General features: G+C 49.4%; 2 protein-coding genes across 4 annotated transcripts; both read left to right on the top strand.

The window, feature by feature from the left end:
- Positions 1 to 1798: 1798 nt before the first annotated feature.
- Positions 1799 to 22379, top strand: hip1rb (huntingtin interacting protein 1 related b). Of its 2 annotated transcripts, none has more exons than XM_062451802.1 (32): positions 1799 to 2182; positions 8673 to 8736; positions 9021 to 9163; positions 9761 to 9817; positions 10285 to 10365; positions 10632 to 10708; positions 11407 to 11468; positions 12031 to 12171; positions 12591 to 12648; positions 13034 to 13109; positions 13358 to 13522; positions 13688 to 13740; positions 13853 to 13925; positions 14513 to 14696; positions 15083 to 15171; positions 15308 to 15424; positions 15759 to 15860; positions 16195 to 16389; positions 16755 to 16902; positions 17562 to 17648; positions 17814 to 17921; positions 18070 to 18206; positions 18665 to 18775; positions 18888 to 18946; positions 19032 to 19062; positions 19177 to 19239; positions 19382 to 19482; positions 19766 to 19871; positions 19964 to 20087; positions 20278 to 20339; positions 20440 to 20685; positions 20892 to 22379. In XM_062451802.1, exons 1-32 carry the CDS (start codon positions 2090 to 2092, stop codon positions 20898 to 20900), a joined length of 3222 nt encoding a protein of 1073 aa, XP_062307786.1. In that variant the 5' UTR covers positions 1799 to 2089; the 3' UTR covers positions 20901 to 22379. The 2 variants fall into 2 exon arrangements, with proteins under 2 accessions (XP_062307786.1, XP_062307785.1); XM_062451801.1 differs by having other exon boundaries at positions 1800 to 2182; positions 13685 to 13740.
- A 166-nt stretch (positions 22380 to 22545) lies between these two features.
- Positions 22546 to 27847, top strand: LOC134012158 (RILP-like protein 1). 2 transcript variants are annotated; one of them, XM_062451868.1, is made up of 8 exons: positions 22546 to 23026; positions 23407 to 23557; positions 24939 to 25057; positions 25435 to 25710; positions 25975 to 26163; positions 26636 to 26799; positions 26947 to 27045; positions 27332 to 27847. In XM_062451868.1, exons 1-8 carry the CDS (start codon positions 22712 to 22714, stop codon positions 27423 to 27425), a joined length of 1407 nt encoding a protein of 468 aa, XP_062307852.1. In that variant the 5' UTR covers positions 22546 to 22711; the 3' UTR covers positions 27426 to 27847. The 2 variants fall into 2 exon arrangements, with proteins under 2 accessions (XP_062307852.1, XP_062307853.1); XM_062451869.1 differs by lacking the exon at positions 25975 to 26163.
- The last annotated feature ends 49 nt before the right edge of the window (positions 27848 to 27896 follow it).

A 27896-nucleotide genomic window follows, 5' to 3' on the forward strand; every position in this document is an offset into this window, starting at 1 on the left:
TTTATTATTGTATTATTACTTAACAATATTCAAATAACAAACCAATCAGTATTCTCAGAAAAACAAAGAAAAAATAAACAAGTACATCAAACTCAAGTACAAATATTCAAATACATTTCAAGACTGAGTTTCAATTCATCTTATTTTCCGACAGCTTTAAAGACTGACTAAACTCTTTAAATTGTTTCTAAATGCCACAAAACTTGGAGCAACTTGACCAAATCTACATTTATGCAAATACTTATCTATGAATCTATAAACGTATCTATAATCAATATATTATTACATAAAAATGCAATGGTGTTTTAGTTACTTAGATCATGCGGAGTGGTACTCCTCCACTGCCAGACCACATGAGGCAACACATAAACGATGAGACTGAAAACATTGATATCATTCCTCATAATGTCCAAAAGGGGGCAGTGTAATATAATTCTATCGATAGGTCAAATTGGCGTGAACGTGTTTCGCAATGGTCGTGTTTTTAACGCTTTAGTGGGGCAAGTTTGTGTGTTTGGGATTTGGAAAACACTTTTCACCCATTTTCTCAGCGTTGAAAGAATCACCATATTGGTTCTCGAATTATTTGTAGATTTCCATTTAGAAAGTTAACGTTATATGTCTCTGCTAAAAATATATATGTTTGAACTACGTGTCAAACGTGTAGGTAAATCTGCAGAGATTAATCACAGTGCGAAGACCATGGGGTGTGAGGCACAGGTTGTTAGTTTCCCTGGGCAGGGTAGGAATGTGAGAGAGCCAGTTTGTCCCGTGCTGTAAAAACATCTTGTCTTCCTGAAGGACCATCAACAAGCCTTTCATTCTCCACCGGCATACCAAACCACAAAATGTCATAGCTTCACAGGTGCCGTCAATGCGAAGAGGCAAACGTGTCGCTAAGAGGGCGTTTGAAAAACTTTAAAATTAAGACAACAGCAAAGGAACAGCCACTCTATCCAAACTAAGTTATCGTTTGTTACACACTACACATTATTGGAGATAAACTTTTGGCTTGATCCAGAGGGGCAGTGATTGCATGACCAATCTTGACAGACCTGAAAAACACGTTTCATGCTGTGTAGCCTAAGATAGGAAAAATGTAACGTCAGCATTAGCATTACCCACTAGCCTACACAGCAAGTTTACCCAGAATTAAAATAAACCAATTTGGTTTGTCATGTTTCGAAATGGGTGTTATGTAGCCGAAGCACCTTTTCTGTTAAATTGCTTTTAGAGCGCAATTAATTGTATTGTTATCAAGCAAAACTATTAGCCAGCCTATAGGCTATGTCAAATTATTTTTGATGCGTTAAGAAGTAGCCTATTATCAAAGGAATTAGTAGGCCTATTCCTGAGTCTGGGGACCTAGAAGGACCCAGTGAATCAAAGATCGTTGACAGCATGACCTTTCAGACTCGATTACATATTTTGAGCTTTTATAAGATTCTTAATAGACCTATGCTTGCAAAACCTCCTTGCCTTCCAACGGACTGTGTCCAGGTGCAAGGAATTGATTAATCGAGGTGGTTTAGAAATTGAGTAGCCAATGGCAAATGAATTATGGAGGAAATTGCATTTATTGGGTCCTTCATTATTTAATTCAAATTAGGTCAAGAAGGCAGATCTCTAAATTTGTACTAACCCTGATTTGAAAGGTGTGACCAATACTTATCAACGTTTGAACCGACTTTCAAAAAAGCCGTTTAGGTCAATACCGCATGACGTAGCTAAAAAACCCTCCTTGTCGCATTGGCTCCCCCCGCGTTGCTATGTGCGAACTACTGCCGTATCATCCAGTGTATCCTGAACGAGGATCCGTATAGCAAACACAGACTACATACTCCTCTGTCCTTCACCACTGATGTGTGTTCCCCTGTGAATGGTCTGCTTCCAAATGCCAGTCGCTGGTATCGAACGCCTGGAACCGAGTGATTGCGTGCTTGCGCTCATACCGAATATATCAAGGACAGCCTATTCACCATTTGATTTGGATTCGTAGCCTAAAGAAGACACGGAGACAGTAAATATATTTAAAACGCTTGGTACCGTCGATTATTTCTGAGAATTAAACCCGGTTCCAGAGTGGAGGATGAACACCATACGACAGGTGCCTTTAAGGGTGAAAAGCAAAAGGACGGAAACGAATTTAGGAGCTGAGAGAGAGCATTTCGACAAACAGCAGGTAAATTCAGCAATACCTGGCAGGTTGTGTTACACGGTCGGTGTTCTTTTCCGCAGATCTACCAAACATGTAGGCAATCGATTATGGAAGGCCGCAAAGAGAAGTTGGTGAAGTGTCAGTCACTCAAATTTGGACGCATTTTTTAATCAGCGGATTCTATTGACATTTCTAAGCGGATGCTGTATTTTAGTTTTAGATACAGGCTATAGTTATTAAATACCTATTCCTAGCCTATGTTTTGTCAAGGTTTTAAACGCTGGTCGCGCGTTTCGAGTCAATATCTACTTTTGGCCCATCATCTGAGATGAGATCCATCAAACAAGTATGCTATTTTCACTTAGAAGTGAAATACAAAAAAGACTTAATGCACCTTGATGAAGGTTTATTTTTAAGTGTACCAATTTCTTTAATAAGAAGAATTTAAGGAGAGGCGGTTCGAGCAAAAACGCATTTAGTGTGTAAATAAGTGAATGGCCGTCGCCCATGTCTGTTTTAAATAATTAAGTTGGAAATACCATGCTGAGGAAGTTGAACTAAAAACTTGGTCTGCACACAGGCACTTTTTAATTTTTAATTAACATTTTTACACCACTGGTTTTTACAGAAGGTGACCACCAGAAAATCCCCCCAAAAATATGCATGCCCTTTGAGAGCAGTGGGCCATAGTGCATCTCGTGTAACATGTTTGATAATCAGCTGACCCTTCTTGTTTGTAATGCACCTCCTTCCTTCATACCTGTATGCACGTGCAGGATATGGGTGGAGACATTGCATTGGCCAACCCATGGTCATTCCTTTGAGACACTGTTAATGGATGAGTATGGCATTTGAAGACTCCGAATCGTTTTCTTTATATCAACATTTCATATAGTCCAAGCAGACTTTTGTTTAATGTGTAGTGTGTGTATTCAAACATCACCCAAGGCCATCTGGTCCTCTCACAGACCTGTAGTGTAAAGCATAGGCAGAAATCCCGGGGGGACACACAACCCCCCCATCCTGGGAAAAATATGATTTGTCCCCCCCAATAAATCACTGTAAACATAAGGAAATGTAAATAATATGAATAATATACATTTAACATATTACAATGTAGGCTATGTGTTACAGCAGTAATTGTGGTGTCCAGCTCAGGAATTGCTCTTGAGAAAATGGCATATAATTGTCCCCCTCAAAAAATTTATAGCAGATTTTCGCCACTGGTGTAAAGGCAACATTAGCCACTGGATACAACCTTCAGTGAGTAGGACATGCAAAGTATAGCAACGATAAAGCTAATCTGAACCTATATGGAAGAGGAAGAATTCCTTTTGGGCGTGTGAGTAAGGAAACAATAGAGAGAGAGAGATTGTGCGATCTTCTTGACGGCTTTGTGGACTGAATGTGTAAATCCATCAAAGATAATCCATCAGATCATATCATCGGTACAGTCACGTGGCCTGCGCACGTCTGACAGTCCTGAGATCGGGATTGACGTCGCATCCAACGAGATGTGTTCCTGCTTCTCCTGCCCCTTACTCATTTCCAGAGGAAGCGACTGAGTCACTGTGATTCAGCTTGTCTCTCCATTACATTTACATTTAGCAGACGCTCTTATCCAGAGCGACTTACAGTAAGTACAGGGACATTCCCCCCGAGGCAAGTAGGGTGAAGTGCCTTGCCCAAGGACACAACGTCATTTTTCACAGCCGGGAATCGAACCAGCGACCTTCTGATTACTAGCCTGATTCTCTAACCGCTCAGCCGCCTGACTCCATCATCCCTACGCAGGGTTTGTGGCCTTTTTGAAAACAGAAGCTAAGCCCTCCAACGTGAAAAACCTCCCAAGGCTGATATTTTGGGTACTTGTCACTTTCTACAGAGAAACAGGGCGGGTTTATTTGAACACGGTCTCCTTTGCACAGCTGGAGCAACGCCAACAACAATTGGATATCCTTGTTGTTCAACAAGTACATAAATCATGTGTTGAATCGGCAGAAACAACTGTTGTAGGCCTGATGTTGTTCTCCTGTATTTCTCTGTCCTGTCTCAGTTTCTGTCTGGTTTCTCTCTGTTGACCTTCAGTAGCAAGGTCAAATGTCCCACACTAGTCTGTTGTTTACACTCTCTCTACCTATGTGAGTGTGTGTGGTGTTTGCCCTCCCTAACTCCAGAGTCAGTGTTGCCGAAGTGCCCATGAGAGAGGGGGAGGAGGGGAGAGGAAAGGGAGGGGGGGAGGAGGAAGGGGGGGAGGGGGGGTGGTCCGAGCAGAAGGCAAAACGCCACCACAGGAGTGAGAACAGAGAAAGCCCATTCTCACCATTATCGTTTCAGCCCCCGGAATTTCATTCAAAAATGCCTCGTCACCACCCCCACCACCACGGCAACATTGTGTTGTCGAGGCGATGCCAGGCTCACCAGCCGGTTAGCGAGAGGACGGGCAGGGAGACGAGCAGTCTGGTGTGGGACGCTTGGCGGGCGAGAGGGGCTCCTAGGAACCTCTCAGCCCTCCTGGAGGGTGTGGAACACCCGGCTGGCACGCCACACGGAGCGCACGCCAGGCTCGCTGTCCGGGAGCGTGTCTCTGTGTGGTAGTCTCCCTAAACCTAACTTCAAGTTGGCCTTGTTTAGCGTTCAGGGTTCTGGTCTGTGTTGTGCTGTAGGGTGGGAGTGATACGGGGACACACAGTAAGGCCCTGCGAGCAAGTTCATCAAAGGCAGGAAGGGCAGGGTCTGTTCGGGTTGGGTTTCTGCGTTGGGACACCGCGGGGACTGAGCTCGCTATTGTGCTGCGAGGGAACGTTTTAGAAAAAGCTGGAATGGAGGAGGAGGAGGAGGAAGTGACTGGGGAGTTAGATAACTGCCTTAAGAGGTGTTCCCAGGATACAGCTCGCATTTGATCTTACGAGAGGCATCGTTGAGATGGATCGGTTGAAATTCGGTTCGTGTTTTAAGTGGACGGCAGGGGGATCTGAGTGTTTTGATGATTTAAATGTTTGCCCATTTTTTCTTATTCAATGTCTCCCCTAAGAATGTTGAAAAGGAAGCACTTTTTACCATGCAAATAATTTTGAGACGTGTATAGCCTATGATTAGAACATGTATCAGTGTTAGAATATAGCCTAGAGTTAGAATATGTCCTACTGTTATAATACAACCCATTAAATGACCTAGTGTGAAGAAAATAGCCAAATGTTCCTGCTGTGTGAGTATTCCCACAAGCCTTAATCTGTTGTTTTTCCCTCAACAACGTGGTGAAGTCATATCCAGTGAAGAATGACCTCGATATTACATCTAGCTCAGACCGTGTAGTACAGCATAAGCCTGTGTGCATGTATTTAATTCTTGTCACCGACAAGCGTGGTAGACGTGAGAGGAGAGAAGGCTAAAACCTAGCAGAGAGCTTGCATGCTATCTCGACACATCCCATCAAATTAGGGCACGTTTAGGACAGTACAGTACAACCAGACGCTACGTTCAGCGGCGTTAGTGGTGTGAGCTTGTGGTTTAAAGGCATTAAAAGGTGACAGTCCCCGCTCAGGTCTGAGTGTGACCTTGGCCGCCAGGCGTTAACTCCTACGGCGTTGTGTTTAATTAAGCTGATAAGGAGCAGCATAACTGCCCTCCCCGCATGCTAAGAGCCCAGCGTAGTCCAGCAGAGGGGCGAGGAGCGAGCTTCCAAAGAGCAGGGATGTCCAGACACATAGACATGCTGTTGAAACCCAGAGAGGATGAGGTAAGGAAGGGCCTGTCATAGATTGGAGTGGATAGTGTGTGTGTGTGTGTGTACAGTGCGATTATGTACAATGTAGTTGGCCAAGAACCTTATGGCTGGCCTGAGGGATTAGTGTGAGCTCATGTATCTCTTCCTCTTCATCTCTCTCTCTCCCTCCATCTCTCTCTCTCTGCTCTCACTAGTAACCTAGTGAATCTGTTGCTGACATGGGATTAGGGTGTTTTTTCAGGAGCATGTTGGCTTTGGAATGTGTTTGGGCAGCCAATCAGTGTCACTCCGACACACTGAAGAGCTGCAGTTAACAACCAAATGGATTACCCTTTGCCAGCGGTATTACGGTATTCCCTCTGAGAAGGGTGTGAGTCTCTCTGGTGAGGGGGGGGGGGGTAGGATGCAGTCATCTTCCCTCTCTTTCTCTAACTCCCTCACTCTCTCCCTCCACCCATCGCTGCCTGGTTAACTTTCTCCTCATCACGTGGTCCCTCCCCTTCTGCGACGCCCATCTCTCTCTCTATCACCCTACCCTCGCTCGGCACTCCTCTACGGGCCTCATCCCTCTCTCTCTCTCTTTCTCCCCCTCTCTCCCTCCTTCTCTCCCTCACTCTCTCTCTCTCTCTCTCTCTCTCTCTCACCTTTTCTCTTTCCCTCCCCCCTCCCCTCCTCTCTGAGTGACAGGCAGTCTGAAAGCATTCTGAAAGCATCCCTTGCAGCCATGCTGTTCACTGGCCATCTGTCCCGCCCGGGTGCCAGGCCCAGTGTGCCAGAACGTGGCTTCCGTCCAACCCAATCTTCTACCCCAGCTGACGGCCTTCCTCCACCCCCCCAAACAAGCCCCTCATTGTCCCCGGCCCCTCCACCCAGACCCTGGCTACTGCCCTGGGTAAGCCAGGGCCCTAGTGGGGGCCTGGTGAGGAGGGGGTCCCCCTGAACCAGGACAGCCATCTCCCTCTGCCCTCCGGAGGGACTGCTGCAGGCCACAGTAGGCCCTCTGTGCTTTGTTAGGAGACGGTGTCTGTTTGGTTGGGGTGTGTGTGCGCGCGTTTGTTGGAATGTGTGTGTTTGTGTTTGGTGGTGTGTGTGTGTGTGCGTTTGGTTGAGTGTTTGTGGGTGGGTGTGTGTGTGTTTCCATATAGGCTAGTGCTTGCATGAATGTCGCTGTGTTGGTCTAATTCAGTGTTTGTGAGAGTTTCTGTGGTAGAGGGACAGAGGGCACACCTGTTTGAATAGCAGGCCGTCTCTAAACGATGGTTGGGGATGAGGGGAGGGAGGCAGGGGGAGGCTGGGAGAGGGGGAGGCAAGGGCAGGGGGAGGCAGAAAAAGAAAGAATAGAAAAATTCACGCCTTCCTTTGTGACTTTCTGCCAGCTGAGCTGTGGTTCAGTCAACCAGGGAGTGAGAGAGCCTCAGGTTGTACACATCCCTGATTCAGTCTGACTCAGTAAGGAAGAACTATTCTTTGTGTATTGTCTTTTTTTAGCGTTTTGTGGCGCTTGTTGAAAGATTTCTAGCAGCCAGTATTTCCCGCTCCTGTCTGCCCAGGTTGTTCTCTTTGTTTAGTCCAACAGGTTCGCTAATCCTTTGTGTTTATCTAAACCAGTAATGATTAGATTCATGTGGATGACTCCAAAGTTTGTGTCATGTGCTTTTCTTGTCAACATCTTTTGGTTGTGTTTCCTCCCTTCTGCCTTCACCTGGACTTGTTCACCTGGACTTGTTCTACCCGTCAGGTGAGGTGCCCGAGGGGCCAAGAGAACTGGGGCCGCTGCATCCTGGAGACGGGGACATTGTTGTTTTCCTTCATTGTCATTATTAACAGTGTAACGGAGCCCGGGACATCACTGAGGGATCCCTCTCCTAGTTCTCTCCGTGCGGGCGCAGCCCCTCCAACCACAACCTCACTCGATTCATACGCGCAAGAACAAATAAGAGTCCAGTTAAACGATATTTGCGCATGGCTTCAATTGGCAGCTCTTGATGTTGGGTTAGAATAAACCCCAAGTGTTTACACGCGTTCCTGGATTCCGTTGATGCCTATTTTGGCAGTTTACACAACTGACGCTGAGAGTAGATGTTGTTGAAGCATTGAGGTCATGTCTGGGCCGTGTTCCTGTGTGTGTTTTGGAGCGCTGATTAGACGGTTGTTCGGTTGTTCGTCCCCTAGATGGATCTGTGGTCACCGCTGGGTGTTGAGAGGTGACTGTACGCAGGAAGACTCCTGGAATGCAGAGCACCAGTGTCATGCCTGACACACCCACACAAACATGACAGATGTCTGGTGGCCATGTTCCTTTCAGTTGTCTGAGCTCCTGGAGAACCAGCTGACGATGAACTGGGAGTGACAGCTCAAGTACCAGCTCCCTTTTGTCAGATTTACATTTGAAAAAGTTTGGGCAGTTTCTGATTCCACTCGGAATCTGAAACAACCTCCGCAGGCCCATCTGTGTTGTTTGTTAGGGCGACTCCCTCCCTCCACTCCCTGCCTCGCTCCACTCCCTGCCTCCCTCCACTCCCTGCCTCGCTCCACTCCCTGCCTCCCTCCTCCACTCCCTCTGTGCTGACACAGTTGAAACCAAAGCCCAGTTGTTGCCTTGTCAACTGCTGCTGAGAGTGGAGACCGGTGAGTCACATGATCCCGTGAGCTCCCAATCGCAGCCTCCCCGTGAGATCACCCGGCCCACAAGCAGGAAGGAATGTTCAGGTTTGTTCGGCGCCACGGGTGATGGGTAACCGTGGAGACTGACTGACACCTGTCCTCTCTCTCTCTCCTCTCCTACAGCTGAGCAGTATCAGCAAAGCCATCAACACTGCAGAGACCCCTGTGAAGGAGAAACATGCTCGCCGTATCCTTCTAACATGGCCGACTGACTGACCAGGTGGACCTGCTTTGACCACCGCTAGGAGTTTAGTAGTCCTAGTAGTATTTGTGCGGCGGTATAAAAGTTTCAATGCTGTGAACATTTTTGTTTAGTCTTTTGATTTCATAATATCTCAAAGCATTTTTGCTTTACCTTTTATTTTTGTGTTTGTGCCTAAGACTTTTAAAGACAAAAACATGTATAATGTATGTATGACCGAAGAGAGTGTTGTGTGCTTGGTGTTGTGTCTCCTTGACGATGCCTCTTAGGGATTATTCTTGGGACCCATAGGGAGAAGGGAGCGTTCACCTTCTGGTCCTACGCCCTGGGCATCCCTCTGGCCAGCAACTCCATCCTCAGCTGGAAGTTCTGTCACGTGGTGCACAAAGTGCTCCGCGACGGCCACCACAACGTAAGGCCTCCCCTCATCTTCCCTCATCTTCCCTCATCTTCCCTCATCTTCCCTCATCTTCCCTCATCTTCCCTCATCTTCCCTCCCCCCTCCTTAACTTGTAACTTACTTGCACTAGTCAAATACTCTTAACCCTCGTGCTGCCTTCGGGTCACATGACCCAAAGGTTCATAACGAACCATCGTTGTGTTTACCCAATTTTACCCAATACAAAAACAAATAAAAATAATTTTCTTTTAACCTTCGCAATGTGGGGGGTCTGAGACAGCCCAACGGTTAAAAGAAAATGCTTCACTTTGTTTTTGTATGCGGTAAAGTTGTCGCAATACGACGGTGGGTCACAATGACTGATGGGTCAGAACGACCCGAAGATAACACAAGGGTTAATGGACCAATCTAACAGTACTGAGATAGTAATGAACTAACCACTCTCGCCCTAAGCACGATCACTTTTCATGCTGGTCCTGTCGGGGTCAGCAGAGCGACTTATAATCGAAAGGACTGTTTGTAACTCCATCTTATCTGGTTACCGTCTCAATGCTGTTGCGTTGACGTTTACCCCCCCCCCCACCCTGCCTTCTTTGTTCCCTCCGTCAGAGCCTGCAGGACTGCATGAGACACCACAGCACCATCGTGGAGACAGGAGCTCTCTGGGTGAGTCTGGGGACGAGGCCTGCCCACTCCAACAGGGAAACACGTTTAAAAATTAAATTTAAATAATATATATATCTATATATATATATATTTTTTTATTTTTTAAAGCTGTGTTTTGATCATTGGGTTAGGGAGTAATTTTAGAAAAATGGCTTATCTGCCCTTCCCTAAATGTGTGTTTAACAACCGCATCCTCAGTTATTAAAAAAATCCTGCCCCACCCACGGTTGAAAAGAACGGTCCACCCGTGTCTTCGTTTATTTCTCACATTCAAGCAGCAGTGCATGTTTTAAAACCGCGTTTCATCCTCTGAGAAGTACTTCCTGTGTGGGTTGTGGTAATCCACAACAGATGAGAAAGGAGATGGGCGGGGGGCGGGGGGGGAGATATGCAGATTAGATTTTTTTCCCTTTCCTGCTGTTCAGATCAAGCTCAGCTTAACACTGTCCACTCCATCTTGTTTCCAGGGCAACCTTCACGACAGATATGGACAGCTGGTGGCTCTGTACTCTAAGCTCCTCTGTACGAAGATGGAGTTCCACGTAAAGGTGAGGGCTCCCCCTGCAGGACAGGAGGACTGCGTGTGGGTCAGCGCCGTTACCGTAGTTACTGCAGCAAGGCCATGACATCACAAAACGCCATCCGACAACCTGGAATTAGAAACGCGTATTTAAACTGATGCAAGATACAGGAGATAATATGTCAAGGCTACTGTATGAAAATAATATAAGCGATTTAGCCGAACCGTAGCTTAAATTAGAACAGTATTAGGAGATCATTGGAAGGCATTGACCCAGCATGATCTTCCGTGCAGCACTCGGAAATCCGATCCAACCTGGAGGTTACAGACGAGGTCCTGGAACGTACTGCAGGCACAGACATCAATAATGTGTGAGTGTCCTCTCTTCTCCTCTCCTCTCTTCTCCTCTCTTCTCCTCTCTTCTCTCCTCTCTTCTCCTCTCCTCTCCTCTCCTCTCTTCTCTTCTCTCCTCTCCTCTTTTCTCTCCTCTCTTCTCTCCTCTCCTCTTTTCTCTCCTCTCCTCTCTTCTCTCCTCTCTCCTCTCTTCTCTTCTTTCCTCTCCTCTCCTCTTTTCTCTCCTCTCCTCTCTTCTCTTCTCTCCTCTCTTCTCTTCTCTTCTCTTCTCTCCTCTCTCCTCTCCTCTCTCCTCTCCTCTCCTCTCCTCTCCTCTCCTCTCTTCTCCTCTCTCCTCTCCTCTCTCCTCTCCTCTCCTCTCCTCTCTTCTCCTCTCTCCTCTCTCCTCTCCTCTCCTCTCTCCTCTCTCCTCTCCTCTCCTCTCTCCTGCTCATTGACATGCTCCAGGCACGCTGGCCTGTGACGCGTCCTAATGACGATGAACCGAATCGTATCTGTGCTGTTCTCCCAAACGTTCTAACGTTGAGGCTCCAGGACCAGCCAGTTCCCATGTCTCTGATCCTGGCGGGGTCCCCTGGCGGGGTCCCCTGGCGGGGTCCCCTGGCGGGGTCCCCAGGCGGGGTCCCCTGGCTGGGTCCCCTGGCGGGGTCCCCTGGCGGAGGTTTGGAAGGGCGGGCCTCGTGTAACTAACAGGGTGTTAACTGTGCTCCTGCAGGTTCCAGCTCACTGTGGAGGTTTTTGATTACATGGATGCAGAGCTGCGATTGGCTGAGACAGGTGAGCCGGGAGAGACTATCCGCCCATCAAACACCCTGAAACTGATAAACCCAGTTTCAAATTAGACTCCCCAATTTCACCAAAACATGAGAGAAAACGGCTGCGATCAGTAAGACTGAGATGGCTGAGATTGGAGCTTTTTTTAATGACGTGCGCTTGGCTTCCTGGCGGATGTTGTCAGACCCTCTCATCCTGAACAACCGTAAACAAACCCAGGAATTGTAAACAAGACACCCTGGCAGTCTTTCTGACTAACTGTCCCTGATTTTCTGTGTAAAGCCAGTATCTCCACTCTGCCTCCGGGCACATCGTACCCTGTGTGCTCTGCTGAGAGCTGTTTTCCTTGGTTGATTTTATGAAAGCGTAAACCGTGACGTCGGTGCTAGACTTTCAGCAGTAATGGCGACTCCACCAGTTATTTTAGCCCTAAAGATCATATGCCTACTGATTTTATTTCAGTCACTAGTCTATGATGAAGCATTGATTGAATAATGAAAACCTGTTGGCTGTATGTTAAATTTTCTCTTCCACTATAAATTATGTGTGTGTGTGTCCTCTCCAGTGATGCGGCAGCTCAACACGTCCATAGCCATCTCCACCCTGACGTCAGGCCAGTGCCGGCTGTCTCCCCTCATCCAGGTGATCCAGGACTGCAGCCATCTTTACCACTTCACCGTCAAGCTGCTGTTCAAGCTGCATGCCTGTGAGTCCCCCAGGCCCCGCCTACCCCAGGCCCCGGCCCCGCCTACCCCAGGCCCCGGCCCCGCCTCCCCAGGCCCCGCCTCCCCCAGGCCCCGCCTCCCCAGGCCCAGGCCCCGCCTCCCCCAGGCCCAGCCTCCCCAGGCCCCGCCTCCCCCAGGCCCAGGCCCCGCCTACCCCAGGCCCAGGCCCCGCCTACCCCAGGCCCAGGCCCCGCCTCCCCCAGGCCCAGGCCCCGCCTCCCCCAGGCCGACAGTCTTTTTATGGTCCTTTGAAAATAACAGTTTAACCTGCAGTTGTCTTGTCTTTATGACTGATTAAAGATGTAACTTGTTAAGGTTTGAGGGAGATTTTTAAATAACTGTCTTACCTGCTGCAGCCTTGTTTCAGAGTGATTTGAGTTGTGTCCTTCTGGGTTTACAGGCCTCCCAGCAGACACTCTGCAAGGACATCGAGATCGCTTCCATGACCAGTTCCACAGGTAAGCCACACAGGCCCTGGGGCGGCAGTAAATGAGGGCAGCAGTCTGGAGCAGGAGAGAGGCTACACCTCTCCCCCTCCCTCCCCCCGCCTCACCCTCTCCCATGCAAATCTTGTCATCCTTCCCTCCTCCCCACTGGTGGATTTATTAGTAGTAGCTAGTAGTATTTTTAGCACTCACCTCAGCAGTGGCACCTACGGGTCGTAACATCTCCCAGCGTGTCTAGTCTTGGTGTGTGTGTGAGACCAGGGCTTGAGTCACACCAGGCCCGGGGTGTCCAGTCTTGGTGTGTGTGTGAGACCAGGGCTTGGGTCACACCAGGCCCGGGGTGTCCAGTCTTGGTGTGTGTGTGAGACCAGGGCTTGAGTCGTGTTCTGTCCTGCAGCCTGAAGACGTTCTTCAACAAGGCCAGGGACATGATGTTCTTCAAGAGGCTCATCCAGATCCCCAAGCTTCCTGATGTAAGAGGGGGAGGGGGGACATTATCTATATGTGTGTGTGTGTGTTGGGGGGGGGGGGGGGGGTTATGCATGTTTGTATGTGGAAGGGTGGGGTGTTTTGATACATATATACGTGTGTGTGTTGCCCATCTCACAAACGAAGTGTTGGATGACGTAATAAACTCTCTCCCTCTCTCTCTTTCTCTCTCTCCCTCTCTCTCTCTTCTCTCTTCTCTCTCCTCATCCCTCCTCGTGGCTCCCCCCCCCAGTCTCCTCCTAACTTCCTGCACGCCGCCTCGCTGGCCAAGCACGTGAAGCCGGTGGTAGTGATCCCTGACGAGGAGCCAGAGCAGCAGGAGGACGACGATGACGACCCCGAGCCCCTGATAGAGGTCAGCGAGGTCAGCACCCCAAGCCTGCAGGCCCAGACACAGGTACCTGTGTGTGTGTGAGAGGGTGTGAGAGGGAGAGACAGAGAGACAGAGAGACAGTGTGTGTGTAATGTTTATATTAGCAATTATAATAGCGGATAATGACTTCACTTGGCACACGTTTCTATCCAAAGCGACTGACATCCTGTTGGTGTTTCTCCACAGCAGTTTGACATATTCGACCAGACGTTCGGCCCTCCCAACGGGGGCTTTGATGACAGGTGAGTCTCAGCTGTGTCAGGGTGGAAGAGGTGTTTCCTGTACGGTATGAGGGAGCACGTAAGGTACGGCTCTCAGCTGACCACCAGCCTGCTGTTCCTCTCCCCCTCACAGGGAGGTCCAGATCGACGGCCTCAAGCGGGACTTGGAGCTGCTAAGAGCGGAGCTGGAGAGGGTCAAGGCAGAGGTACAAAGACAGGGTGGAGATGTGGGGGTGGAGGAGATGTTGAGGGGTTGTGACGCCCGGGCCCAGGACACGCCGGCGATGTGGAAAGCGGAGAGGGATTTGGGTCATGTGTGGGGCGGATGCAAAGAGTGGTCTTGACGTGTGGAATGTAGCGGGCAGTCTCAGAATGAGAGATGACGTCCAAGCCTAGGCACTGTGTGTTTACTGCTTCCTGCAAGTTGTGTGTTGGCGTCACGGTTGACCACGATGCAAACCAGGGGATTTGATCCTGAGACGTGTGGATCTGCAGGCTGTTGGTCCACCACTGAGCCCCACCCTTCCCCTGTGCCCCTGCTTTCTACCAGTGTTTATCTCACTGTCAAGACACGTGTTTCATTGTTCTTTAGAATCAAAATTCCATGACATTAGCTATGTTGTTTATAGACATTATTTTCAAAACCCATGAAGTATGTAGACTACAGTGTTTATATAGTATTTCAGCATTCTGTCTCGTCATCTGATACCGTAACTGGTAATGGAGCTGTAGTGCTGTTAGTGCATCCCCAGCGGGGCGGTTTGATACTTACCCCGTCTCCTCCCTCCTGCAGGCCCAGCGCTACATCACCCAACTGAAGTCCCAGATCAACAGCCTGGAGGCGGAGCTGGAGGAGCAGCGCGCCCAGAAGCAGCGCGCCCTGGTGGAGAACGAGCAGCTACGCATGGAGCTGGAGGCCACACGCAGACGCAACGCAGAGCACGAGACCGTCCAGGTCTCCTTCATCGAGGCGGAGAGTGAGTCTCTCTCTGTCTCTGTGTCTCTCTGTCTGTCTCTCTCTGTCTTTCTGTGTGTGTGTGTGTGTCTCTCTCTCTCTCTCTCTCTCTCTCTCTCTCTCTCTCTCTCTCTCTCTCTCTCTCTCTCTCTCTCTCTCTCTCTCTACCTCTCTCTCTCTCTACCTCTCTCTCTCTCTACCTCTCTCTCTCTCTCTCTACCTCTCTCTCTCTCTCTCTCTCTCTCTCTCTCTCTCTGTCTGTCTGTCTGTCTGTGTGTGTGTGTGTGTCTCCCTCTGTCTGTCTGGTCAGCATGTTCACTTCAGCTCCATCCATCCCTCCCTCCCTCTCAGAACTGTCAGAAACATGTTGACACACTGAACCTCCCCTCCTCTCCCCCGGTCTCTCAGAGAGGTCTCAGGCCACAGAGCAGCGCTACAACAAGCTGAAGGACAAACACACAGAGCTGGTGTCCAGCCATGCTGAGCTGCTGAGGAAGGTGAGACACACACACACACATCCACACCACACACACCCTCACACCACACACACCCACACCATACACACTCACAAATCACTCACACACCCCCACCCCTACACGTACTTCACACGTGTGTGTGTGTGTGCGCTGACAGAGCGCTGACACAGTGAAGATGCTGTCGGCCACCCAGCAGACCCAGGAGGAGGTGGAGAGGACCAAACAGCAGCTGGCCTTCGAGGTGCAGCGCATCACTCAGGACGCCGACATGAAGGTCAGTCTCCATGGAGACGCTGTTGTTCGTCAGCACTAGTGTCCTCTTGTTTAGTCTGGTTGATCGTCCCAGTTCAGGTTTTTTTTTCCGCTACGCCGGCGCATCAGAAGTCTGTTTTCTTAAACGTAACGACATTTCGTGCTGGTTTCTTTTTGTTGATACAAGCTAGTTTCCTTTCTGACGATGTTTATAAACATTTAACGTGTGACGTGAGGCGTTACATCTCACAGTATGAATGAAAATGAAAAAAAATAAACAGTTTGTCGAAGTGCAGAGGAAGTGTGTCTTCAGGGGGTGGTGTGTTCTAGACGCTGTTGTTTTTCTCTCGTCGCAGTTCGAAGAGCAGAAGTTTGAGATGGAGAAGCTGAGGAGAGAGGTGGAGGAGAAGAGGGCGGAAGTGACACGCATCAAGGGGAGTCTGCAGACCAATGAGAAGGTGTGTTTGTGTGTGTGTGGTGAAGTATTGTAAGATTGTCTATGTCGCGACCCAGATAACTCTCCCATTCTCAGTCACCCTCGTGCAATTAACACCTCCAGATCCGTTCATGCAAATACGGTTTTAATTAGACGGAAGGCCTGCAGGACTCCTTTTGAAAGCCTTGTTGAATTTAGGAAGCTGTTTTGGCTTCTCGCAGACGTAGCAATTTCAGCACCATCTGACACCTCTCTGTATCCATCTGTCTCTTTTTATGCCTCTCTCCCTCCCTCCATCCTTCCCTCTCTCTCCTCCAACCCTTCTTCCCCCTCCCCTTCCTTCCCTCCCCTCCCAGGCGGGGGAGCAGCTGAGCAGTTCCCTGGTCGGCCTGCAGGGGGAGAAGGAGCGTCTGATGCGGTCTGTGAGCGAGAAGGAGGCAGAGCTGTCGTCGCTGCGCCAGGCGTCCCAGCTGCAGCAGTCCTCCCTGCAGCAGGAGAAGGAGAGGAGCGCCCGGGAGCTGGGTGACCTGCAGGGCAAGCTGCTGGAGAAGGTGAGTCTGGACGCCTCGGCTCCTAGCTCGGCTCCTAGCACGGCTCCTAGCACGGCTCCTAGCTCGGCTCCTAGCTCGGCTCCTAGCTCGGCTCCTAGCACGGCTCCTAGCTCGGCTCCTAGCTCGGCTCCTAGCTCTACACCCTGCTTTCAAGAGCCTTTATTTGTTGAGGGTTTAGGTTGGTTGAGGGGCAGTTCTATGGGTGTATGTGAAGCCCTCTGTGACATTGCTTGTAAAAAGGGCTATACAAATAGCCTAACCCTATAATTTGATTTGTTTCACAGCAGTTTATAGAGCGGATTCGCTACTGTTAGAGCTTAGATTTATCACGTGTTTAACACGTGTGTGTGTGTGTGTGTGTGTAGTCGAGCCGTGAGGAGCAGCTGAAACAGAAGCTCCTGGAGGAGCAGTTCTCCCTGCTGCAGGGTACGCTGACCGAGGCGGAGGACATCATCCAGGATGCCGTGGCCAAGCTGGACGACCCGCTGCACATCCGCTGCACCAGCTCCCCAGGTCAGGCCTGCTCCCGCACGCCGCCGCGGCTCTGAACCAGCTCAACTAGCTAGCGCAACTCTGACTGACTGAACTAGCCTAACTGAACTGGACTAGCTCCTCTCTGACTGAACCAGCTCAACTAGTTAGCGCAAGTTCAACTCTGACTGAACTAGCTCAACTAGCTAGCGCAACTCTGACTGACTGAACTAGCCTAACTGAACTGGACTAGCTCCTCTCTGACTGAACCAGCTCAACTAGTTAGCGCAAGTTCAACTCTGACTGAACTAGCTCAACTAGCTGGCGCAACTCTGACTGACTGAACTCTGACTGAACTAGCTCCTCTCTGACTGAACCAGCTCAACTAGCTGGCGCAACTCTGACTGACTGAACTCTAACTGAACAAGTTCAACTCTGAATGAACTAGCTCAACTCTGACTGAACCAGCTCAACTAGTTAGCGCAAGTTCAACTCTGACTGAACTCTAACTGAACAAGTTCAACTCTGAATGAACTAGCTCAACTCTGACTGAACTAGCTCCACTCTGACTGAACTAGCTCAACTCTGACTCAACTCTGACTGAACTAGCTCAACTCTGACTCAACTCTGACTGAACAAGTTCAACTCTGAATGAACTGTTAAATGTGTCTCACCCCCGCCCTCCCTGCTGTCCTCCACAGATTACCTGGTCAGCCGGGCAGAGGCCACGCTGGGCTCCATCGACAAGATGAAGCGCGGCCACTCAGACTACCTGAGGCACATGGGAGGTGAGTGTTCAGGGTGGTGGAGCCCCCGGGAAGGCCAAAGAGGTGGCTCCTAGCCGGATAAGATTTGCATACCCACCCCCCTCCCAGCAGGGGGTATGGGGGGTACACGGAGGAGGGTCAGGTGAGATGTACCTGTAATCACGGTGTCTCCTCTGGGGGGGGCAGACGCGGGGGGGCTGCTGAGGGCTCTGACCCAGTTCTCCCACCTGGCCGCCGACACCATCGTCAACGGCAGTGCCACGGCACACATGGCGCCCACGGACCACGCTGACCGTAAGACACACACACAGACACACACACACACACAGACACACACACACACAGACACACACACACAGATCAACGTAAACTTTGCTGGGTCTTGCCAATGTGCAGTTCAAACAGAGAGGATTGAGTGTGTTTGTTTTTCATCCCCCCGCAGGCCTGACGGAGAGCTGCAGGGGCTGTGCCACCCAGAGCCTGACCTTCCTGGCCCAGCTCAAGTCCAAGGCCTCCCTGCCGACTGCAGACCCGGCCTCCATACGCATCGTGGTGCAGAAGATCCTGAACCTGGGCCAGGTGAGAAGCCGTGGGGCCTGGGCGGAGCTGGGGGGGGGGGGGGGGGGGAGCGGAGAAGCTGAGGGGGGGGGGGAGGGGGCGGAGCTGAGGAGGGGGGAGGGGGCGGAGCTGAGGGGGGGGCGGAGCTGAGGGGGGGGCGGAGCTGAGGGGGGGGGGGGTAAGTGCAGCGCATGCACGTCGCTTTGGAATAGATAAAGGACGTCTGCTAAATACGTCATGCCTGGTTCATTCTGCCATTCTCTTTACGACTAGGTTGCTTGCTACCTTGTAACTTTGTAACATATTTTTTTTATTTGAAATATTTGATGCGCAGTAATAAGGAATGTTATAATAGAATGTTATGAGGACAACTTGAAAGGTTATGCTGGATTTTACAACGGCATGGAACGCGATATAGCCAATCACAATCAAGGATTGGAACAATCAGTTTTAGAAACATCATATACATTCTCCTCCAGGAACTGCGGCCCAAAGGCATGGACGTTCGCCAGGACGAGCTGGGGGACATGGTGGATAAGGAGATGGCCACCACCTCCGCCGCCATCGAGGAGGCCGTGCGCAGGATCGACGTGAGACCTTTGACCTTTGTGCCTCCTTTAGAGGAGGTGACACGTTGCCACACTGCTACTTTGGGTTCACGCGACGAGCGTAAATATTTTGTTTTTTTTACATTTTTGACAGGAATTGATGAACCAGGCAAGGATTGATACTTCCGGAGTGAAATTAGAGGTCAATGAAAGGTACGTTCTTGTGTTTGTGACTGTGTCTGTCTGTTTCCGAGTTTAACCACGGCTGCTAATCATTATGTTCTCTCTTGTTACCCAGAATCCTCTACAGCTGCACTGACCTAATGAAGGTAGGATCCCGGCTACTGAACTTGAGTTGATTGAGGTCAGGGGAGAAGGGAATGATTGTGATGACTAATATTCCTCTCTGTTCCTGTCCTCCCCTGTGTGACTCCGCCCCTCAGGCCATCCACATGCTGGTCTTGGCATCCACAGACCTGCAGAAGGAGATCGTCGAGGGTGAGAGGGTGAGTATCAGCCCCTCTGAGGTTCAATTTTCCATTCAGCAAATGTTGTGCTGCAGCTCATATCATCGTGATAATGTCTGTTCTCCTCTCTGTCTATGTCTGTCTCTCTCTTCTCCCTCCCTCTCTCCTCTCCCCTGTCCAGGGCGCGGCCACTACTAAAGAGTTTTACGCGAGGAACTCTCGATGGACCGAGGGGCTCATCTCTGCTTCCAAAGCTGTGGGCTGGGGAGCCACGCAGATGGTGTAAGTCCAGAGTGTCCCTCTCTCTCTCCCTCTCTCTCCCTCCCTCTCCCTCTCTCTCACTCTCCCTCTCTGTCTCCCTCTCTCTCTTTCCCTCTCTCTCCCCCGCTCTGTCTCTCTCTCTGTCTCTTTTCTTTCCTGTTTCTCTCTCTCTTTCTCCCTTCTTTCCTGTCTCTCTCTCTCTCCCGCCAACTGTCCTATGAAGAAATAAAGACCAAACATTTCCTCGAAAACATCCCCAAAAAATAACCGAGGTGCATGATGGGCCGTGTTCTCTCTCCCCCAGAGAGTCAGCTGACAAGGTGGTGCTGCATACGGGGAAGTACGAGGAGCTGATCGTCTGCTCCCACGAGATCGCTGCCAGCACGGCCCAGCTGGTCGCAGCCTCCAAGGTCAGACCCCGGCGGTGACCTTTGACCTTAGCATCTGTGTCCGTACGGCCCTCTCACACACACCCCCCCCCCCCCGCCGTCTGTCTCTTCAGGTGAAGGCCGACCGTAACAGCTCGAGGCTAACGACCTTGCAGCAGGCCTCTCGCCGTGTCAACGAGATGGCAGCCAACGTGGTGGCCTCCACCAAGACAGGCCAGGAGCATCTGGAGGACAAAGGTTGGTGAAACACACACACAAGCCTAACAAGACACACACACACGCACAAGACACACACACGCACAAGCCTAACAAGACGCACAAGCCTAACAAGACACACACACACACACAAAAGCCTAACAAGACACATAAGCCTAACAAGACACACACACACACACACACGCTTCACAAGTCTGTCTTTGCTCTTCAGACACCATGGACTTCTCTGGCATGTCCCTCATCAAGCTCAAAATGGAAGAGATGGAGTCCCAGGTAAGATCTGACGCCATCACGGCTCTCCGTCTCTCGCGTCACACGCGTGTGCGTGCGTGCCGGGCGCCAGGCATGTGACGCGAGGCTCCGTGTGCTCCAGGTGAAGGTGCTGGAGCTGGAGACGCAGCTGGAGAACGAGCGTCTGCGTCTGGGAGAGCTGAGGAAGAAGCACTACGTCATCGCCGGTGTCCCGGTGGAGCAGCTCTCCGAGGGGAACGGACGGGCCCCCTCGCCCAGCCCCCCCGCCGCCCCCTCACCCACCCCCTCCTCACCCAAACCAAGCAAGCCTGCCGTCATGAGGAAACCAACCTTGGCCCAGAAGCCCTACGTACTTCCCAAAAACATGGTGAGTCCTCAAAAATCCACTTTCTGTGTGCTGTTGCTACTGTCTAAACGTATGTTGTTTTGGATGAGAGCGTCTGCTAAATGAGCATAATGTACGTGTAATATATGATGACCTTCAAACTTCAAATTATGTCTCACGTAACTAACTTGTCTTATTTCAGGGTCTCATGTTTTAGGGTTTCATGTCTTATTTTGTTTTGATCTTAGTTCAGGTAGACAGGGTGGAAAGCCCTTCTACACAGATGGGAGGAGCTGATTGGAGGAAGTCAACAGTCATGTGATCACAGGGTCCTTGGGAGCTGCACCCTGACAGTCCCGTTACACACCAGACCTTACAGCTCTCTCTCTTTCTGTTTCTCTATCTACCCTCTATCTCTCTCTATCCTCTCTATCTCTCTATACCCTTTCTATCTCTCTCTATCCTCTCTATCTCTCTATACCCTTTCTATGTCTTTCTATCCTCTCTATCTCTCTCTATCCTCTATCTCTCTCTATCCTCTCTCTCTCTCTGTCTCTCTCCCTCTTGTCTCTCTCTCTCACTCCCTCTCTTCCCCTCTCTCTCCTACTCTTCTTTTGCCAAACTGAGCTCCTTCCTGATTGGCTCATTCTCCTCTCTGCAGGACACTGTGTGCTCCTCGTTCACCCTGGCCTCCACATGTGCGTCTGTTAGCGTGTGTGGAAGCCTGCTGTTTCCCCAAACACAAAGGGAAACATTTTATTTTAGGACGTTTCGCTAATGTTTTTATTTTTTATTATTTCATTTTTTTTAATGCATCAACACCAACATTGTGTCTCAGAGCCTTTTAAACTTTAACCCATTGCTTTTAAAATAGGGATGTGATAATCGGATACAACAAACGTTACAACAAACGTTGGATTAATTACGACTCTTGAACGAGGCCTTTTTGTTGGGGGGGGGGGGTCCACCTCTTGGTGCACAGGGCAGTAGTTTGGTTGGTTTGCTGGTGTCTTTATTGTGTGTGTGTGTGTGTGTGTGTGTGTGTGTGTGTGTGTGTGTGTGGGAGGGATCATAACCGTACTGTAGAACGGAACATGTTCACTCTCTGGTCGCTGTCTCTTCTTCTAATCCCAACCTGTGTTGTTATAATCATCACGTGAACTAGATTAGACCATTTTAATCCCTCTGTTTTAGATCTCAGTTGATTCTGGATTATTATTATTATTACAGGTAAAAGGCACCTCTAGTCCACAACCTGTTACCATTATTTAAGTTGCGTCTACTGTATACCGATAGGAAGCTATGTACTGTGTTTATGCTTTTAATAATTTTATGCACAAGGATATTCAATCAGACATGGGCTTGCTTGCAAGTCGAACACTATAATTTATATAGCTAGGTTGCTCTTTGAATGTATTGCAGGGTACACTGTGCTGTTGTGTATGGGAATGTACGCACACATAGGAAATATGTCTTAAGTGCTACTTTCAGGCTGAAGGGGAGGGCGGAAGGGGTGACGGCACAAGAATGGAACTGTGTCTGTTTGTGAAGCTCATTTGTTCGTGGGAGATTTTCTTAAAGGGTTTTACGGAGCTTTCATGTCTAGTTCTTTCTTCTGTATTAAACATGTCTTTATACTCTGAAATCTATTAATATATTTTAGTAAAAATCACAGTGGTTCCACCGAGTAAGAAGTGTATATGTCAATGAACAAATAATAAATGTTTATAAACGTATGTGTGTCTTGGTCTCGGTTATATGGTTATGGCTCCCGGTGAGTCCCCCAAAAAAACTCCGTGACCTGTTTAGAGCCACGGTCACTGCTAAACTAAGCAACACTGCTGCTGAACAGATCGACTGCAGCAGAATATCATGACATGCGCACTGCCGCTTAAACTCAGCAGTAGGGAGTCTCAGTTCAGCGGTAGGGAGTCTACGGAATGTATTTAAGTGACCTGTTAAGAAATGCGCTGTGGCCACGCTTTAATTTAGGTAAATTAGGTTGGAGATACACTTGAGAGGTGTCGCAAAGTATAAGGAATTTAAAAAGAATGTTGTAATCGTTGGAATGGAACTATTGACGATTCCAGGAGACATGGAGGTCTTTGGGTCAGTGCTGCACAAAAATGCGACCGAGTTGACCGTTATGGACGTTTATGATATTGCCGCTGTTGTAGGCAACGAGTTCGAGCGGATAATAGACCAATACGGGTGCGAGGCGTTATCGCGGCTGATGCCCAAAGTGGTGCGTGTTCTGGAGGTTTTGGAAGTGCTTGTCAGTCGCAGCAACATCAACCCGGAGACCGAGGAGTTGCGGCGCGAGCTGGACAGGTTACGCCTGGAGCGGAATGAAAGATTGGAGAAGGAGAAGAAACACCAAAAGGTTCATACCAGTCGTGTCTGTGGCATAGACTACATTGTCGTGTGTTACCTAATGTCTCTCTTACTGTATCACGTGTCTGCTCCACTGCGCCTTTTTGCGCCTCTGTTCACAGCGCCTGTGTGGGCTTGTATGTTTACACAAGCTTGTTGACAAAAGTTTCATAAACGTTGGATATCTTTAGTTTTCTGATTATCTAAAAGACCGATACATCCGAGACTCCGTGTGGTGTGTTCCCTGAGCTAACCTCAGCGGTTCATTATCATCACAATAAAAAACAAGTTGAGTTAAAGTCGACCCGTTTTCACCTAGGTGTGTGTGTGTGAGTGAAATGTGTCCGTTCAAGCATGTACGCGTGTTCCATACCGTCCTCTGCCCCGCAGGAGCTGGAGCTGGTGGAGGACGTGTGGAGGGGCGAGACCCAGGACCTGTTGTCCCAGATCGCTCAGCTGCAGGCGGATAACAAGAGTCTCCTGATGAGCCTGTCCCACAAAGACTCTCCCGTTACCAAGGAGGAGCTGCAGAAACCGGAAGGTAGGTACAGTCAAGGGTTTAAGTTCACAGGTAATTTCAACGCTTTCATTTAGCACCAGGAGAGTTCATTTTACTTGGTGAATGTTTATATAGGTCCATTAAAAGTCCACTCTTGTGATATTGGCCTAAATAAACTATCCTGGTGTAAGCACTTTGAAATGCACTGTGTTGGGTTTGAACTTCGGTGTCAACACATTTTTGCACCCTTCTTGCTAATACTATTGCTCTGCTGCTAATTATTGGTGGGGACATTTCAGTGGCTATTAATATGGAAGCAAACCAGTGACATAATATTTTGAATTTGAAAAGGCATTGAACACTTAATATTGACATTTAAACACCACCAAATGTATTGGTTTTGAATTCACCTCTTTAAAACAGAAATATGAATTTATTTTAATGTTTAAAAACAAATCTGATCCAAAAATTCTGGTATCTGAGGATACAGATCCAGTCTGAGACAAGCAATACCTTGGTATCCCATATCAGAATTTCTGTGACGTAAAAGTAGTGATTAGAGCTTAAATTAATTGTAATATTTAATTTTTTAATTCATTCACAGTGCCGGACGCTTTTATCCAAAGTGACTTTACAAACAGTGATGAGATTTGTGTCACAGCTGCTGGTCGTATAGAATAACCAGCTGGCTCACTGTTTTGAGAGGTGAAGTTCCTGCCCCCCACTTGCTTAATGCACTGAAATATCATCTGACCTAAATCACCTGGCGTTATATCAACTAGTGTGAGTCGTCTAGCGTTGCGTGTAGTTATGAGGTTGCATGTTATTAATATTTACAGAGTGGGACTGGGTGACTTAAATAATTGTAATTCTAAACCCATTATTTTATTGTGTGTGTGTATGACGGTTCCTTTTTTGAGGTTTTGACCCTCACATGGTTAAACCTTACTTCCAAAGATGAGGATGTCCGCTACATCGTATCTAAGTTTGTCTGTTTAGAATAGTTTGATCGTAAATCATGTTAGGTGAAGCTTGTGTGCCTACGTGTTTGCGTGCGTTTCTTGTGGGTTGTTCACATGCTTTCTTTCATGTTGACATCAGAGAGAGGGGGGGGGGAGAGAGAGAGTGAGGGAGAGAGAGAGAGGAAGCGTGGGAGCAAAACTATTTCGGAACCAGACTGAAATACAGCCCTAGTGTGATGGCAATAACTATACACAACACACACACACACACACACTGTGCCACCTACATCAGGTTGACAGACAAGTCTATCATGTCCATCCATGTCTACAACTCTGCAACGTATTGTACAAGCCATGGACGTGTAGATATGCCTCTCACTATGATCCAGATCTGCCAGGGTGAATAAATAATCGATATATTATGTATGTGTGTTTCTGTGGTGCGTGTGTGGTACTGACAGGAATGTCAGACAGAGAGCGTCAGGTAATGAGGAAGTTGAGAGAAGTGGTGGACAAGCAGAGGGACGATATCAGAGCCAAGGACCACGAGCTGGCCCTGAAGACAGAGGATGTGGAAGCGGTGAGAGTCTCCTTTTCCTCATCACCTCCTCCTCTCCTCCTCTTCCACCTCCTCCTCTCCTCCTCTTCCACCTCCTCCTCTCCTCCTCCACCTCCTCCTCTCCTCCTCCACCTCCTCCTCTCCTCCTCTTCCACCTCCTCCTCTCCTCCTCTTCCACCTCCTCCTCTCCTCCTCTTCCACCTCCTCCTCTCCTCCTCTTCCTCCTCCTCCTCTCCTCCTCTTCCACCTCCTCCTCTCCTCCTCCACCTCCTCCTCTCCTCCTCCACCTCCTCCTCTCCTCCTCTTCCTCCTCCTCTCCTCCTCCTGGGACCCCCTTGATCTGTAATCAAATCCTCTAACCACTAACCTCCACCCATCCCCATCGCTGCCTTCCACAGCTCCAGCTGCAGCAGCACCGGCTGATGAAGATCAACCAGGACCTGCGGCGCCGCATCGGGGCCCTGGAGGTCCAGGGCAAGACTGTGATCCAGCAGAAGGCCGAGCTGGAGGCTCTGACCCAGGCCAGGCAGCAGGAGGTGGGGGCCCTGAGGAGGGAGGTGGAGAGGCTCCGGAAGGAATGCCTCGGGTGGGAGATGGAGCGGGAGAGGGAGGAGAAGGTGGAGGCCTCCACGCCGAAGCCGGAGGTGAAGGCGCCCACGGCAGGGTCTGCCACGGTAAGCACAGACGCGACTTGTTGGACGGTTCTGTGTTCTAAAACCGTGCCTCGGTCCTGTAGAAACACCATTTTGTTCCAGTGTATACAAGCTATATAGAGATATGACAATAAAATGTAACTTGACTTCTCTAAGATAATGGAATTAGTTCCAATTGAGACTTATTTAGACTCTTTTACAACTGGGCTGCAGTCAACCACAAAAGCCAGTAATGATGCTGAGGGTTTTGTCAAAGTGTTTCAAGTTATTCTGTCTCAAATCCAGTCCTTGGTTGCGGCAAAAGCAGCGTCCGTCATGCAGAATTCAGTGTGGGTTGAATGTGGAGGCGATCGCGAGTTCCTGGCAGATTGTTGGAAGTCAGAAGACTATCCTTCGCTCCTTCCAGACTTGACAGACAGGAACACCACTGGGGAGGACAATTACCATGACGAGGAGGTGGAAATGTTGCTATGGGTAACGCCTGCCAGGAGTTTCCCTTTGTAGTGACTGGATGTGATTTAATCAAAACCAATAAAATTTGTATTAAAGAGCTCTAACATGCATCATTCCTTCCTCCTCTACCACCTCCCCTATCCTCCCCTCCCCTCCCCTCCCCTCCCCTCCCCTCCCCTCCCCTCCCCTCCCCTCCCCTCCCCTCCCCTCCCCTCCCCTCCCCTCCCCTCCCCTCTCCTTCCCTCCCCTATCCTCCCCTCCCCTCTTCTCCCCTCCCCTCCCTCCCCTCCTTTTAACAAACGGTCTGGCTTCTGCCGGTCAAGGGCTTCAAGGGGAAGAACATTCTTTTAACAACATCTGCTTTACAGCACTTTCCCAACACTTCACTTCAAACTGCTTCGCTCGGCTGCTGTGTGCGAGTGCTTGACACGGTGACCATCCCAGGGTGAAAGCGTGCCGTGTGACGGGTGGACCTGCTGTGTTTCACCTCCAGGAGGCGCTGTGTGACGATCCCGGGGGGGAGTGTGAGGGGCAGGACCGGGCGGAGAGCGACGCGCCTCGCTTCACCCTGCAGGAGCTGAAAGACGTGCTTCAGGAGAGGAACGAGCTGAAAGCCCAGGTGTTCGTGCTGCAGGAAGAACTGGCCTATTACAAAAGGTTGCATCACTCGGAGGGGTTACTGTGTGATGAGTTTGGTGTGTTGCATGCATTGATGCACACACACGCACACTCTCACACACACACAATTCATTCATTGACACCAGAGTGCTGTCCATTACTGATGATGCGATGTTCTCTCCCCAGTGAGGACTTGGAGGAGGAAGTGGAGCCTTTTTTTTTTTTTCCATCACCAGAGCCACAAGCTGCTTTAGTCGACCAGCCAGAGTCAGGAATCAAACGTCTGTAAGTGGCAGCAGCTCTTCCAACACTCATACACACATTCACACACGCATTCACACACACACACATTCACACACGCATTCACACACACACACACACACATTCACACACGCATTCACACACGCATTCACACACACACACACACACATTCACAAGATACACACACATACATGAATTAGGTTGATAGCAGTCCCTTAGGATTGGTGTAAAATATTACAATTGTTGATTTGTTGATGGAACCAGTGAATCAAATGTAAAATATTCTGACTGTCTGTGTTGATCTCAACAGGATCTTCACCGCGATAATGCCGATGGTGGCCGCAGGGTTGATCCAAGACGATCCCACGTTGATGCCAATCAGAAGACTCATGTCTTTTGTCTGACCGTGATATGTTTTTTATTGACTCGACTTGTTTCTGTGTTCAGTGTCTTGACATGTGGTTGTCACCCCAGACGTGTATATTTCGCTGTTGTGTTGTGCCACGTGCTTTGGATTTTAGTCGTCAGCCAAACAACGTGAAGTACTTTCCTCTCATTGTCCTAGTCCGGATGGGTTCGGTGGTGCGTGGAAGAGTGAAAACAACATGCGCACACAGAGAAAAATTATTGACCGATGAATCACATCTTGATGCCGGAATCCCTTGTGCACAACATGCTCAAGGCTGCTGACATCCAGGATTCGCTGAGCTTTCCTTCAATCCCAGCGTCCCCACAAAGAAAAACGATTGTGACAGAACTGTCTTCCAGTATTTCAATGAACGTTCAACCCCTGATGCCACGGTACGTCCACCGATTAATCAACGATTAATCGGTGTCAGTTGTAACAGTTGTGATGTAACATCACATGCAACTTC

This window comes from Osmerus eperlanus, chromosome 25 (genome assembly GCF_963692335.1).
Source record: "Osmerus eperlanus chromosome 25, fOsmEpe2.1, whole genome shotgun sequence".
Classification (NCBI taxonomy): Eukaryota; Metazoa; Chordata; class Actinopteri; order Osmeriformes; family Osmeridae; genus Osmerus; species Osmerus eperlanus.